Raw genomic sequence first — 16,899 nt, 5'->3', positions numbered from 1 at the left:
ATCCTTCTAAATTCCAGTGAATATAAGCCCAGTCGACCCATTGTTTCATCATATGTCAATCCCGCCATCCTGGGAATTAACCTGGTGAACCTACATTGCACTCCCTCAATAGCAATAATTTCCTTCCTCAAATTAGGAGACCAAAATTGCACACAATACTCCAGGTGCGGTCTCACCAGGGGCCTGTACAACTGCAGTAGGATCTTGTTGCTCCTAAACTCAAATCCTCTTACGATGAAGTCCAACATGCCATTAGCTTTCTTCACTGCCTGCTGTACCTGCATCCTTACTTTCAGTGACTGATGTACAAGCACATCCAGATCCCGTTGGACCTCCCTTTTTCCTAATCTGATACCAATCAGACAATATTCTGCCTTCCTGTTCTTGCCACCAAAGTGGATAACCTCACATTTATCCACATTATACTGCATCATATGCATGTAGCTGCTTGCAGTGTAGCTGTTGCTGGCGCCGACGATGGCGGCCACGGTGTACTGCTCCTTGCTGTTTTGTATGTGTTTGTTCGTTTGTGTCATCTGTGAAAACCCTACAAAGATTACTTTCACGAGAGAGGTACTCATAAACATCGGACATACAGTACCTCCAAACATCGTTTCGGATTCCTCTCACTTGCTGGATTATTTGGACATACTCGTCGGCGGGGCTGTGGTTGCGTTCAAGGTCTTGAGATGGAGGAGGACCCGTCGGAAGTGCTCTGGAGCACTCACCCGACTCCGGCGACGAGGATCACGCACACCACTCCTGAGCATATTCCTGGCAAACGTACGTTCTCTCAAGAACAAAGTGGACGATCTGCAACTCCTGCATTGGACAAACAAGGACTTCTCTCGAGCTGCTGCCCTGTGTTTCACCGAGACCTCGCTCTGTGAGTCGACCCCGGACAGCGCGCTGCTACTGGCTGGCTTCCAACTTCACAGAGCGGATCGTAAAGTGGAGGCAGCGGGGAAATCAAGAGGCGGTGGAATATGCTTCTATACCAACCAGGACTGGTGCAGCGACATCACGGTACTGTCAAATTTCTGCTCTCCCAACCTAGAATCCCTCTTTATAAACTGCAAACCCTTCTACTCTCCGAGGGAATTTAACTCCTTTATTCTCGCTGGAGTTTACATTCCCTCCCAAGCCTGTGTACGTGAGGCGCAAACGCAACTCACTGACCAGGTAATGAGGGTAGAGAGTGACTTCCCGGACTCCATGGTCATTGTTTTGGGGGACTTTAACAAAGCTAACCTCAGCCGTGACCTTCCAAAATACAGACTTCATGTTACCTGCCCCACCAGAGGGGAGAGAACCCTCGATCACTGTTATACAGCAATCAAAAACGCATATCGCTCTGTTCCCCGGGCGGGTCTAGGTCGCTCTGATCATTGCATTGTTCACCTTATTCCGACCTATAGGCAGAAACTAAAAACTGCTAAGCCTGTGGTCAGAACAACGAAAAGGTGTCCCTGTATCCAAAAAGGCAAGGATTACCTGTCTTAATGACTACAGGCCTGTCGCACTGACCTCTGTAGCCATGAAGACACTCGAAAGGCTTGTGCTGGCCAAGCTGAAAATATCACAAACCCCCTGCTGGACCGTCTGCAGTTTGCATATCGGGCCAATAGATCTGTGCAGTCAACCTGGGCCTGCACTTCATCCTACAGTACCTAGACCACCAGGGGACCTATGCGAGGATCCTGTTTGTTCATTTTAGCTCACAACACCATTGTGCCAGAGCTACTACACTCCAGACTTTCCGAGTTGATTGTGCCTGAACCCCTCTGTCAGTGGATCACCAACTTCCTGACAGACAGGAAGCAGCATGTGTGGCTGGGAAAGCACTTCTTGGACCCGCAAATGCTTAGCATAGGAGCACCGCAAGGCTGCGTACTCTCTCCTCTCCGCTACTCTCTCTACACCAACGACTGCACCTCCACAGACACCTCTGTCAAGCTTCTCAAGTTTGCAGATGAGACAACCCTGATTGGACTGATCCAGGATGGAGAGGAATCTGCCTACAGACAGGAAATGTCACAGCTGGCGTCCTGGTGCCGTAGCAACAACCTAGAGCTCAATGCTCTTAAGACAGTGGAATTGATTGTAGACGGAGAGCTCCCCCTCCCCTCTCCCCACTCACCATCAACAACACCACAGTCACATCTGTGGAGTCTTTTAAGTTCCTGGGAACCATCATCTCCAAGATCTTAAGTGGGGGGCTACCATCGACTCCACAGTCAAAAAGGCACAACAGAAGATGCACTTCCTGCGGCAGCTGAGGAAGCACAATCTGCCACAGGCAACGATGGTCCAATTCTACACGGCCATAGTAGAGTCTGTTTTCACCTTCTCCATCATGGTCTGGTTTGGCTCAGCCACCAAGCAAGACACCTGGAGGCTGCAGCGAATCGTCCAATCAGCAGAGAAGATTATTGGCTGCAACCCTCCCTCCATTGATGAACTGTACACTGCAAGGGCCTGGAAGCGAGCGGGCAAGATCAGCTCTGACCCCTCTCACCCTGGCCACAAACTCTTTGAATCACCACTCTGGAAGGCGACTCTGGATTTTCAAAGCTGCCACATCCAGACATAAAAACAGTTTTTATCCATTAGTAGTTGCTCTACTCAACAGCCAAAAATCTGTAGCCTCCCTTTGATCTGGTATTTTGTTGGTTCACATGCTTGATCAATGGTGTTTTATCATTGATGTCTTATCAAGTAATATATCCTTTATTGTCATTCAGACATTTCAGTCTGAATGAAATGGTATACCTTGCAGTCATACATAGAATAAAATAACAAAACACACACTTAACACAGTTTAACATCCACCACAGGCACCTCCTCACTGTGATGGAAGGCAAAAGTCTTAGAGTCCTTGTCTCTTCCCTCCTCATCTCCCTCTGCGTTGAGGCGATCCAGCTTTCAATGTAGGGACCCCGCCGGGTGATGGTAAGTCCAGCGACCGTATATCAGAGCTCCGCGAACGGGCCGGTTCAAACTCCGCGGCCCGGGGCGGTCGAAGCTGCCGAAGCTGCCACTCTCCAGTCCAGCGGACGAAGCTGTCATTGCAGGAACTCCAGAAAACCGGTCACCAACCTGGGACCTGCGAGCTCCCGACGATGTCATCCACTGGGCCCGCAGCCGAGTCCACTGGGCCCGCGGCCGAGCCTCTGAGGCTCCAAAGTCGGGTCGTCGCCACCGCAACGCCACCACAGCCCCGTAGTCAGCCAGCCCCGCGCTGGTAAGTCCTGGCTCTGCCTCCGGAGCTTCGAGGTCGGTCCCAGTTGGAGGCCACCAGCTCAGCGCAGACGGGGGATATGACAAGAAAAGGTCGCATCACCCCCGAAGGAAGACTAAAAACAGTTTCTCCCACCCCCCCCATACATGCACAACTAAAATAAACTAAACAACAGGACAAAGGAAAACAAACATTTTTATTAATGTTTGTGTTTTCTGAGTCATTCGTAACTGTCACTGTATGTCATGTAGTTACTTGTGGACGGAGCACCAAGGCAAATTCCTTGTATGTGAATACTTGGCCATAAACTTACTTACTTAACTTACTTACTTACCTGCCATATATCTGCCCACCCACCCAACCTATCCAAGTCACCCTGCAGCCTCATAGCATCCTCGCTCGCAGCTGACATTGCCACCCAGCTTTGTGTCATCCGCAAACTTGGAGACGTCACATTTAATTCCCTCGTCTAAATACCTTGTAAATAACTGGGGTCCCAGCACCGAGCCTTTCGCCACCCCACTAGTCACTGTCTGCCATTCTGAAAAGGACCTGTTAATTCCTACTCTTTGCTTCCTGCTAACCAGTTCTCTATCCATGTCAATACCCCACCTCCGATACCATGTGCTCTAATTTTGCTCACTAATCTCTTGTGTGGGACCTTGTCAAGGGCTTTTTGAAAGTCCAGATCCGCTGGTTCTCCCTTATTGATTCTACTTGTTACATCCTCAAAAAATTCCAGAAGATTAGTCAAGCATGATTTCCCCATCATAAATCCATGCTGACTTTGATCGATCCTGTCGCTGCTTTCCAAATGCGCTGCTATAACATCTTTAGTAATCGACTCAAGCATCTTCCCCAGTACCGATGTAAGACTAACTGGTCTATAATTCCCTGTTTTCTCTCTCCCTCCTTTCTTAAAAAGTGGAGTTACATTGGCTACCCTCCTGTCCACGGGAACTGATCCAGAGTCGAGACAACATTGGAAAAGTATCACCATTGCATCCTCAAATTCCACGATCCATCTCCTTTAGTACTCTGAGATGCAGACCATCAGGCCCTGGGGATTTATCTGTCTTCAGTGACAACAGTCCATCTAGCACCATTTCCTGAATAATGTGGATTCCCTTCAGTTCCTTCCTCCCAATAGATCCTCTATTTAGTATTTCCCTAGTATTTAGAAACATACAAACATAGAAAATAGGTGCAGGTGGAGGCCATTCATTGTGGTCATGGCTGATCGTCCCCTATCAATAACCCGTGCCTGCCTTCTCCCCATATCCCTTGACTCCACTAGCCCCTAGCACTAGCCACTATTTCCGGGAGCTTGTTTGTGTCCTCCTTAGTGAAGTCAGAACCAATGTACTCGTTTAACAGTTCTGCAATTTCCTTGTTTCCCATTATGAATTCACCCGTCTCTGACTGTAAGACATTTGTCTTCACTAATCTTTTCCTTTTACAGTCAGTTTTCATATTACCTCAGGCTTTCTTTCATGCTCTTAATTGATCCTTTTGTCCTCCTCTGTTGAGTTCTAAATTTCTCCCAGTCCTCCAGTTTACTGCTTCCTCTGGCCAATTTATATGCCTTTTTTCGCCAGAAAGGGATCAACAATTTTTGTAGTTCATCCAGGCGGTCTTTAAATCTTTGCCTCTGCATCTCCACCGTCAACCCTTTATGTATAATTTGCCAGTCTAACTTAGCCAATTCCCGTCTCATACCTTCAAAGTCTCCTTTCTTTAAGTTCAGGACCCTAGTCTCTGATTAACCATGTCACTCTCCATCCTAGTGCAGAATTCCCCCATATTTTGGTCATTGTTGCCCAAGGGGCCTGCACAACAAGATCGCTAATTAATCCTTCCTCATTACACAATACCCAGTCTAGAGTGGCCTGCCCTCTACATATTGGTTTAAAAAACCATCCCGCATAAATTCCAGGAAATCCTCCTCAGCGCTGTTACTGAAAGTCACCCATGATAACTGCTGTACCTTTGCTACCAGCATCCCTAATTTCCTGCTTGATGCTATCCCCAACCTCCCTACTGCTGTTTGCTGGTCTGTATACAACTCCAACAAGCGTTTTCTGCCCTTTGGTATTTCGTAGTTCTACCCATACCGATTCTACAGCATCCAAGCTAACCTCTCTCCTTGTTGTTGCATTAATCTCCTCTTTAACCAGCAATGCCACCACACCTCCTCTTCCTTTCTGACTATCCTTCCTGAATATTGAATACCCCTGCATGTTTAGCTCTCAGCCTTTGTCACCATGGAGCCATGTCTTCGTAATTCCAACTATATCATATTCCTTAACTACTAACTGTGCATTCAATTCATTCACCTTACTACAAATGCTCCTCGCATTAAGGCACAAAGCTTTCAGGTTTGTTTTTCTTATTTCCCTTCTACCTGGGCGGCGCGACCGATGTCGCAGCGGCCTCTGCAGTCTGTCTGTGTATTTGTTATTTTTTTGTCCTGTTGAGGGTTTAGTTTGTAATGGGTTTTTAAATGTGTATGTGTGGGTGGGGGAAACTTTTAAATCTCTTCCCTGCATGGAGACCCGACCTTTTCCCTGTCGGGTCTCCTTTGCCGTTGGGGCCTAGCGCCGTGGAGCGGCCTCCAACCGGAGCGACCTGGGGGCTCAAGTCACGGAGCCTGTGGAGCTGTGGAGCTGTGGACCTACCTCCGTGGAGCTGTGGAGCCTGTGGAGCTTTGGAGCCTGTGGAGCTGTGGAGCCTGTGGAGCTGTGGAGCCTGTGGAGCTGTGGAGCCTGTGGAGCTGTGGACCTACGGACCTACCTCCGTGGAGCTAGCCAGCTTCGGAGCGTGGAGAGCTGCGGGGGCGAGCTGCTGCGACCCGACTCCGGTGGATGGTGACACCGGGAGCACGCGGGTCCCCGGTGGGAGACTGCTTTGCGGGGCACCGGCAACGGCGACTTCTCCCGCCCGAATTGCGGGGTTGAGAGTGACCTGGAGGGGGGCCTTACAACGCCCGGCGCGGCTGTAAATTGCCACGGACTTGCTAGCGCCCGCCGGGGGCTCCAACATCAAGACCCGGGGCAGGGCCCTACATCGCCCGGCGTGGCTTTGAGTGGCCGCGGACTTGCTAGCGCCCGCCGGGGGCTTTGACCTCGACTTCGGGAGAGGAATGGAGAGCAGGGGAGAGACAAGTCTTTGCCTTCCATCACAGTGAGGAGGAGACTCACTGTGATGGATGTTTATGTGAATTGAATTGTGTTGGTGTGTGTCTTGGTTCTTTTTTTGTATGGCTGCAGTAACCAAATTTCGTTTGAACCTCATGTGAGGTTCAAATGACAAATAAAAGGTATTGTATTGTATTGGTATTGTATTGTACCTTTTGCTTCTGCTTTCCTTTTATGCGCCTCTGTCTCCTTGCATTTGTTCCCATAGCCCTGCCTTGTTAGTTTAAATGTGACCTTTCCTACACTCTCTTTCCCGTTAACTGCACACATTGTTGACTCCACCCCGGCACTTTTTAGTTTAAATCTACTTGTGTAGCACTAGCAAACCTGCCTGCCAGAATGTCAGTCCCCCTTCAATTAAGGTGCAACCCGTCCCTTTTGTAGAGGTCACCCTGCCCCTGAAAAGATTCCAGTGATCTAGAAATCTAAATCCCTGCCCTCTGCACCAACTCCTTATTTAACACATTTTGAAAATGGGGTGGGTGGATGGAAGAGCCTGTGATAGACTGAGTGGTATCCACCACTCTGCAATTTCATTTAGTCATGAGCAGAGCAGTTGCCATACGGGCTTACTAGTATCACTTTTTAACTTGCATCTGTAGATGTTGTGTACATGTTGGATCTTCTCAAATGCCTTCGAAAGTGAATACACTAATGTGCTTTCTTGATTATTGCATCAATGTGAGGGCACCAGCTTAGATTGATAATGATATGAATGCCTGGGAACTTGAAGCTGCCGACCATCCCTACAGTGGCTTTGTTAATGACAGTGTTCTGTTCGCACTTTTGCTTCCTTCAGTTGCCAACCACCATTTTCATTTTGCAGATGTTAATGACTAGGTATTATCATGGCAATATGACCCAGGATTTTTGATTTTGCTCCTGTACTTGAAGTTATAATGTTGTTGATCCAGCCAACAACAATGGTGAACTTAAAGATCAAGTTAGCATTGCACGGGCATACAATCATGGGTGTACCGAGAGGAGAGCAAGAAACTGAGCACACAACTCTGATCGGCATGAGTGTCAAGGATCAGGGTAGATGACATGTAATACATTACATATACATTACTGTTCGTTAAACACCAGACACTCTTTAATACAATTTAAAGTATTACATAGATTATATTACTCCAAAACAAAATTAAACAGAATGTTTCCAATTATCTCGCCTATCTGTGACAAATGTCAATACCTACAAGCCAACTTAACTCATGCCTTGCATAAAAATTAAAACATTTTGGATGGATATTTTAAAAATTATTTCTGAAGTTGTTAATATTCAATTGGATCCCGATCCAAAATTAATAATATTGGGAATATCAGAACAAAGTATAAAACTTACAACAAATCAAAGATATTTTCTTGATTACAGTATAATTACTGGAAAAAAATTAATACTTAAGATTTTGGAAAAATCCAACAACCCCCACAATTAAAATGTGGATTACAAAAATGTCTGAGACCTTACATTTGGAAAAAAATAGATTTGTCTTAATTGACAAACCAGAATTATTTGTTAGAATATGGTCTCCATTTATTGATTTTTTTAAAGAGGTAAATTGGTTCAACACAGAAGCTGGACTGAAACCCGTGACCAGGATTGGATGAATAATTATGCCTTATAATCTACGGACCTATCTCCAAAACTGTTATTGGTAATTTTTTTATTTTTGTTTTTTTTTTGTTTGTTTTCATTATCCCTTCCTTTCTATTAGTTCATAGATCTTTCTTTTCAGTTCTATCTCTTAAAAATTATATTAAAAGAACAGAAGCTTCTATGAATGTAATTGATAATCAAACCGTGTTGCTATTAAGTGTTTACGCTTCTAATAAAAATATATTTTAAATAAAGAAGACATGTTATGATCAATTCTAACCAACTGAGGCCTATAGGTCAGGAAGTCGAGAAGTTGGTTACAGATGGAAGCTCCCTAAGGCCAAATGTTCAGAAGGTTAGGTGTAACTCGTGATAATGTAAACTGATTTTCATATTATTTCTCATAATTTTGCAAGCAAAGTTTTCAAGCTGCCATGATAACACCTAGACTTATTTTGGGTATTTCCAACCATGAAAGAAATTACTAAGAATACCTTTCTAAAAGTTTATTTCCATTGTTATACAGGTGCAGGTCATTTTTGCCTGAAGAATGTTTGCTTACATGTGTTTATTTGAAACAATACATTATATTCTTGTTCTTTCTTTAGTTATTGACCCTAAATGAGTCTTGTGGATGTTTGTAAACATTTTTTTTTTCTGGTTATGAATATAATATATTTTTTGAAAGGCAAAAGATGTTCTGCTGGGCCAGTATGTTGGTCTCTATAATTCATGTTTTATTGAGTGTTAAGATGTGTGCCTTCCCTGGAATTCTTGTTTGAATCCCTTGAAGGTTAGCTTTCATGCGACCCACTCAGAGAGTCACTAATGGCACTGCCTGAGACCATAGATATGGTTCATTATCCGTTCCTTCACTTTACAACCAGGAACATCTTTCTGCAGTGCCTTTCTATCCTTGCCTTAATGTGTAAATCTGTCATCTTTGCTTATGTGATTGGACTCAGGGGAGTTTGTTTGTTCATGTTAAATGTTCATAAGCCATCAAAGACCAGTGGTTTAGAGTTTCCAAATGTGATAATTAACTTCAATTGTCTTTGATGCAACCATTTTGCTCTTGCCTAGACTGACTGCATAAAGATAAACTGCGTGTGCACTACCTGCGTGATTATATAAATGGGAATTAATTGTGGCCTGTCCATCTACAATGATAAATGACTGTGAGTGGTGTGCTTTCATTATAGGTTGTATATTTCACCAAGAAGGCAGCCAACCATGGAACAGAAAGCCATGAACCCACTTGAATGGTGTCGACAGGTGCTTGATCATCCAGGCCATGAGATTGAAGCAGCAAAACGATCATTGTGCTTTAGACTTGACCAAGGTGAGAGCAATGTGTGCAAGTTCCCCAAGTTATGTTATAGCCAGCAAATGTCATTAAATAAACCAATTATTGTATATGTTATAATGTAAGCAAAGTAACTGTTTTAATTTGTATTAACTGGAGAATAATTCCCTTTATATTCTCTGTTATTCTATCTGATAGTTTTTTAAATGCCATTTCAAGAGTCAAGAGTGTTTTATTATCATATGTCCTGGATGGGACAATGAAATTCTCACTTGCTGCAGCACAACAAGGTTGGGGGGAGGGACTCAAATTGGGAAAGCTAGCAGTCAGTGTGTGAAGCAGGGGGCAGAGAATGGTAGCACTCTGACCCAAAATGTAGGGGAGAGAGAAGAAAAAGAAAATAATCAGAGAATAAGAGAGGGTGGGTTTCTTAAATGTGTATATTTTAATGCTAGGAGCATTGTAAGAAAAGTGGATGAACTTAGAGCCTGGATTGACACCTGGAAGTATGATGTTGTGGCGATCAGTGAAACATGGTTGCAGGAGGGCTGTGATTGGAAACTAAATATTCCAGGATTTCGTTGCTTCAGGTGTGATAGAATTGGAGGGGCAAGAGGTGGAGGTGTTGCATTGCTTATCAGGGAAGATATTACAGCAGTGCTTTGGCAGGATAGATTAGAGGGCTCGTCTAGGGAGGCTATTTGGGTGGAACTGAGAAATGGGAAAGGGGTAGCAACACTTATAGGGGTGTATTATAGACCGCCAAATGGGGAGCGAGAATTGGAAGAGCAAATATGTAAGGAGATTGCAGATATTAGTAGTAAGCACAAGGTAGTGATTGTGGGAGATTTCAATTTTCCACACATAGACTGGGAAACACATTCTGTAAATGGGCTGGATGGGTTGGAGTTTGTAAAATGTGTGCAGGATAGTTTTTTTGCAACAATACATAGAAGTACCTACTAGAGAAGGGGCGGTACTGGACCTCCTGTTAGGAAATGAGATGGGTCAGGTGGCAGAGGTATGCGTTGGGGAACAGTTCGGGTCCAGTGATCACAATACCATTAGTTTCAATATAATTATGGAGAGGGACAAAACTGGACCTAGGGTTGAGATTTTTGATTGGAGAAAGGCTAACTTTGAGGAGATGCGAAAGGATTTAAAAGGAGTAAATTGGGACAGTTTGTTTTATGGGAAAGATGTGGAAGAGAAATGGAGTACATTTAAAGGTGAAATTTTAAGAGTACAGAATCTTTATGTCCCTGTTCGGTTGAAAGGAAATCGTAAAAATTGTAAAGAGCCATGGTTTTCAAGGGAAATTGGACACTTGGTTCGGAAAAAGAGGGATATCTACAATAGTTATAGGCAGCATGGAGTAAATGAGGTGCTTGAGGAGTATAAAGAATGTAAAAAGAATCTTAAGAAAGAAATTAGAAAAGCTAAAAGAAGATATGAGGTTGCTTTGGCAAGTAAGGTAAAAGTAAATCCGAAGGGTTTCTACCGCTATATTAATAGCAAAAGGATTACGAGGGATAAAATTGGTCCATTAGAGAGTCAGAGTGGCCAACTATCTGCAGAGCCAAAAGAGATGGGGGAGATATTGAACAGTTTCTTTTCTTCGGTATTCACCAAGGAGAAGGATATTGATTTATGTGAGGTAAGGGAAACAAGTAGAGTAGCTATGGAAACTATGAGGATCAAAGAAGAGGAAGTACTGACACTTTTGAGAAATATAAAAGTGGATAAGTCTCCAGGTCCGGACAGGATATTCCCTAGGACATTGAGGGAAGTTAGTGTAGAAATAGCAGGGGCTATGGCAGAAATATTTCAAATGTCATTAGAAACGGGAATAGTGCCGGAGGATTGGCGTACTGCGCATGTTGTTCCATTGTTTAAAAAGGGGTCTAAGAGTAAACCTAGCAATTATAGACCTGTTAGTTTGACGTCAGTGGTGGGCAAATTAATGGAAAGAATACTTAGAGATAATATATATAAGCATCTGGATAAACAGGGTCTGATTAGGAACAGTCAACATGGATTTGTGCCTGGAAGGTCATGTTTAACTAATCTTCTTGAATTTTTTGAAGATGTTACTCGGGAAATTGATGAGGGTAAAGCAGTGGATGTTGTGTATATGGACTTCAGTAAGGCCTTTGACAAGGTTCCTCATGGAAGGTTGGTTAAGAAGGTTCAATGGTTGGGTATTAATGGTGGAGTAGCAAGATGGATTCAACAGTGGCTGAATGGGAGATGCCAGAGAGTAATGGTGGATGGTTGTTTGTCAGGTTGGAGGCCAGTGACGAGTGGGGTGCCACAGGGATCTGTGTTGGGTCCACTGTTGTTTGTCATGTACATCAATGATCTGGACGATGGTGTGGTAAATTGGATTAGTAAGTATGCAGATGATACTAAGATAGGTGGGGTTGCGGGTAATGAAGTAGAGTTTCAAAGTCTACAGAGAGATTTATGCCAGTTGGAAGAGTGGGCTGAAAGATGGCAGATGGAGTTTAATGCTGATAAGTGTGAGGTGCTACATCTTGGCAGGACAAATCAAAATAGGACGTACATGGTAAATGGTAGGGAATTGAAGAATGTAGGTGAACAGAGGGATCTGGGAATAACTGTGCACAGTTCCATGAAAGTGGAATCTCATGTAGATAGGGTGGTAAAGAAAGCTTTTGGTGTGCTGGCCTTTATAAATCAGAGCATTGAGTATAGAAGTTGGGATGTAATGTTAAAATTGTACAAGGCATTGGTGAGGCCAATTCTGGAGTATGGTGTACAATTTTGGTCGCCTAATTATAGGAAGGATGTCAACAAAATAGAGAGAGTACAGAGGAGATTTACTAGAATGTTGCCTGGGTTTCAGCAACTAAGTTACAGAGAAAGGTTGAACAAGTTAGGGCTTTATTCTTTGGAGCGCAGAAGGTTAAGGGGGGACTTGATAGAGGTTTTTAAAATGATGAGAGGGATAGACAGAGTTGACGTGGAAAAGCTTTTCCCACTGAGAGTAGGGAAGATTCAAACAAGGGGACATGACTTGAGAATTAAGGGACTGAAGTTTAGGGGTAACATGAGGGGGAACTTCTTTACTCAGAGAGTGGTAGCTGTGTGGAATGAGCTTCCAGTGAAGGTGGTGGAGGCAGGTTCGTTTTTATCATTTAAAAATAAATTGGATAGTTATATGGATGGGAAAGGAATGGAGGGTTATGGTCTGAGCGCAGGTATATGGGACTAGGGGAGATTATGTGTTCGGCACGGACTAGAGGGGTCGAGATGGCCTGTTTCCGTGCTGTAATTGTTATATGGTTATATTATATGGTTATATGAATATGTAAACATAGTACATAATGGGGGATGTGAAAAAAAAAGAAGAAAACGTTCAATAAATAACAAATATAGTGCAATAATAATATAGTCTTTTGCAGCTCAGAGCTTATTTGTTGTGTTTAATAGCCTGATGGCTGTAGGGACGAAGCTGTTCCTGAACCTGGACGTTACCGTTTTCAGGCTCCTGTACCTTCATCTTGATGGCAATGGTGAAATTATAAAATAAATTTACATTATATGATTAAAAAGAAGAAAAAAACAATTTTATCATGTATGCTGAATGCCATACCTGGCTGATTTTGATGGTAAAGTCAGTCTCATTTACTCACTTATCAGGGTTTAAAAATTCTCCAAGTTGTTGTTTCTTGAAGCCTGTACTAATTTATCAGTGATCAACTTGGAGGTGTGTTAGCTGCACCCGGTTCTGTGGGCGGCATTGTGAAAATCCTGAGTGCCAGGAGCAACTCATCCTGCCTGAAGCAAACAAACAATCAATAGATGGAAACAGGAGAAAAGCTGGAGCGTTCAGTAAGTCCACTCGCGTATGTGGCAAGTGCTCTGTTTCACAGTATTGATCTTTTGCCAAAATGACTCAGTGGAACTGACCAGCTTTCAGAATGCGTGAGGTGAAAATTTGCATTGTTGATGCTATCTCCTGTTTCCTGAAATATATCAATTTTGAATTTCAAATATTGATTTTGCATTGAATAGAAATTTCAGATATAGCACAGGCTATTGAATGATCACCTGAACCTATCAAGGCACTGCTTGAATATTAACATTCAAATGAATGAATTAAAAATTGTTTGAATTGTTATTATTCACAAATGATGACAGAAAATAAAGGGTTTACAGAATGTAATTAATTTTGAATAATAGTGTTGTTGTTTCACATCATAATAAGTTCTTTGTGAAAGCTTGAATCCAGGGGCAGGTCTGCAGTGAATCAAAAGGGCTGTTGTTTTTCTTTACATGCCTCTAGTATTTATATTTGAAGGGACATAAAGTCTTTGTGCTCCGTTTCTTTATATGGAACATTGGAATGAGAAATAATCTGAAAAATTTAGAGGTATCTGTAATGTAAACATTTGATCGTATGATTTGGTTATATTATTGATATATGATAAATATTTTAAAATCTTTCTAGAGCGATGCATCCACATCTGGGAACATGGAGCAGCTCTCTATTGCTTAAGAGTGAGGAATAATGAAATAGTCCAGTGAAATGCAATTAATATGCAGTGAGTGATCTCTTGAATTGTGGCACTTTGGAATAAATGAGAGGAGGGCTACTTCATAAGGTGGTTAAGAGTCAACCAGATAAGTTAATCTGGAGTTTCACATAGATCATACATGGTAACAAAGGCAAAATTCCTTCCCTGAGGTTATTGGTGACATTTTAACCCATCTGGTTGTTTTGCGATCAACAATATTGATACTTGCTTTTTGATGTCAGACTAATTTCTTTAACTGAATTTGACTTAATTTCCCAAGTTACCATGGAGGGATTTGACTCATTTTTCTAAAACATTATTCCAGGTCTTGGATTACCAACAATACAACCACAGTGCTACAGCACATACGTGACTTATTCATTTTGCCTGATGCAGATGATAAAATTAATTTTCATTCATACTGCAAGAAAGTATTGCTATTTAGATTGCTGCTAGACTTGCTAAAATTGTCATTAGATTTGGCAACCAAAGCTATTTCTCCATGTCAGCTCTTGCTCCTCAGGTTTCAAAATGTTAGAACAAGGAAAGATAGCAAAGAGATCATGTAAGATATTTAGAGCTCCATACAGTGTGATAATCTTGGTTTAATAAATTTCATAAATTCAAGTCGGACAGAGGATCTAGGGAGACAGAGGAACTGAAAGAAATTTGCATTAGGCGAGAAATAGTATTGGGTAGAATGATGGGACTGAAGGCTGATAAATCCCAGGGCCTGATGGTCTGCATCCCAGGGTACTCAGGGAGGTGGCTCTGGAATTTGTGGATGTGTTAGTGATCATTTTCCAATGTTCTATAGATTCAGGATCAGTTCCTGTGGATTGGAGGGTAGCTAATGTTATCCCACTTTTCAAGAAAGGGGCGAGAGAGAAAGTGGTGAATTATAGACCAGTTAGCCTGACATCAGTGGTGGGGAAGATGCTGGAGTCAATTATTAAAGAATTAATAACGACACATTTGGATAGCAGTAAAAGGATTGGTCTGTCAGCATGGATTTATGAAGGGGAAATCCTGCTTGATTAATCTTCTGGAATTTTTTGAGGATGTGACAAGTAAAATGGATGAAGGAGAGTCAGTGGATGTAGTGTATCTTGACTTTCAGAAACCCTTTGATAAGGTCCCACACAGGAGATTAGTGGGCAAAATTTTGAGCATATGGTATTGGAGGTAGGGTATTGACATGGATAGAGAATTGGTTGGCAGACAGGAAACAAAAAGTAGGAATAAACGGGTCCCTATCAGAATGGCAGGCAGTGGCGAGTGGAGTGCCGCAAGGCTCGGTGCTGGGGCCGCATCTATTGACAATATATATTGATGATTTAGATGATGGAATTAAAAGTAACACTAGCACGTTTGCAGATGAAACAAATCTGTGTGGCAGCATGAACTGCGAAGAGGATGCTAGGAGGTTGCAGGGTGACTTGGACAGGTTGAGTGAGTGGGCAGATGCATGGCAGATGCAGCATAATGTAGATACATGTGAGGTTATCCACTTTGGCGGCAAGAACAAGGAGGCAGATTATTATCTCAATGGTGGCAGATTAGGAAAATGGGAAGTCCTTGTACACCACTCACTGAAAGTAAACATGCAGGTAAGCAGGCAGTGAAGAAAGCTAATGACATGTTGGCCTTCATAACAATAGGTTTGAGTATAGGAGTAAAGAGGTCCTACTGCAGTTGTACAGGGCCCTGGTGTGACCACATCTGGAGTATTGTGTGCAGTTTTGGTCTCCTAATTTGAGGAAGGACATCCTTGCTATTGAGGCAGTGCAGCGTAGGTTCACGTTAATCCCCGGTATGGCAGGACTGCCATATGAGGAAAGATTGGAAAGACTAGGCTTGTATTCACTGGAATTTAGAAGGATGAGAGGGTATCTAAAAGAAACATATAAAATTACTAGACTAAGTGTGACCCGTTGGGTCCCATGTTCACACGGGAGGGCTGGTCCCCCGACGCAATATTCCACCTCTCCACCAATTCCAATATTGGTGGCCAGTGGGGGGGCTTTCTGGAGTGCTGGTATGGGTTCTTGGGGTGGCAGCTCAGTCCCTCAAGCCTGATCTGCTGGCAGCTCACTCACAGCTGGTGGGCTGGCAGTTGACTCATGACTATTCCTTGAAATTCCATTTCAAGCAGGGTGCAAGTCCAAATCACCCGCCACCATTTGCAGTAAGTAGTGCCTTTCAACTTCAAGCAACGCACCTAAGCCACCATTTGCAGTAAGTAGTGCCATTCAACCTCAAGACAAAGCACCCTAGCCACCTTTTGCAGTAAGTAGTGCCTTTCAACTTCAAGCCAAAGCTCCCAAGCCACCATTTGCGGTAAGTAGTGCCTTTCAACTTCAAGCCAAAACACCCAAGCCACCATTTGCAGTAAGTAGTGCCTTTCAACTTCAAGCCAAAGCTCCCAAGCCACCATTTGCAGTAAGTAGTGCCTTTCAACTTCAAGCAAAGCACCCAAGCCACCATTTGCAGTTAGTGCCTTTCAACTTCAAGCCAAAGCACCCAAGCCACAATTTGCAGTAAGTAATGCCTTTCAATTTCAAGCCAAAGCACCCAAGCCACCATTTGCAGCAAGTAGTGTCTTTCTACTTCAAGCCAAAGCACCCAAACAACCATTTGCAGCAGGGCCTTTTTACTTCAAACAAACCATATTTTCATTTTCAACCCACATTAAGGGTACTCACAGTTGTGTAGACATTTGTTCAGTGTTATTCAGAGCTCAGAGAGACGTGACCCTTGGCTTCATCCATCTTGCAGAGACTGTGAGGCACACCACTTCCTGGTTTTATAGTCCCTCCCCCTCCCTCCAGCAGGGGTAGCAGAGAGAATGGTGATTTTTTAAACATCAAGACAAAGCTCCCAAGCCACCATTTGCTGTAAATAGTGCATTTCAACTTCAAGCCAAAGCACCCAAGCCACCATTTGCAGTAAGTAGTGCCTTTCAACTTCATGCCACCATTTGCAGTAAGTAGTGCCTTTCAACTTCAAGC

The 16,899-nt window shown here is 43.3% G+C and overlaps 1 protein-coding gene across 2 annotated transcripts in view; it reads left to right on the top strand.

Annotated features, from left to right (window-relative positions):
* slain1 (SLAIN motif family member 1) overlaps window positions 1-16,899 on the top strand; it is a 117,123-nt gene that overhangs the window by 29,325 nt on the left and 70,899 nt on the right. For both annotated transcript variants that reach the window (XM_033022949.1, XM_033022950.1), the window contains exon 2: window positions 9,241-9,380. In XM_033022949.1, the coding sequence (XP_032878840.1) occupies window positions 9,241-9,380 (140 nt within the window). The remainder of the gene's footprint in view (window positions 1-9,240; window positions 9,381-16,899) is intronic.

The sequence above is a fragment of the Amblyraja radiata genome, chromosome 6, assembly GCF_010909765.2.
Source record: "Amblyraja radiata isolate CabotCenter1 chromosome 6, sAmbRad1.1.pri, whole genome shotgun sequence".
Classification (NCBI taxonomy): Eukaryota; Metazoa; Chordata; class Chondrichthyes; order Rajiformes; family Rajidae; genus Amblyraja; species Amblyraja radiata.
The sequence above is the reverse complement of the archived record's forward strand: the minus strand, read 5'-3'. Positions and strand labels throughout refer to the sequence as shown.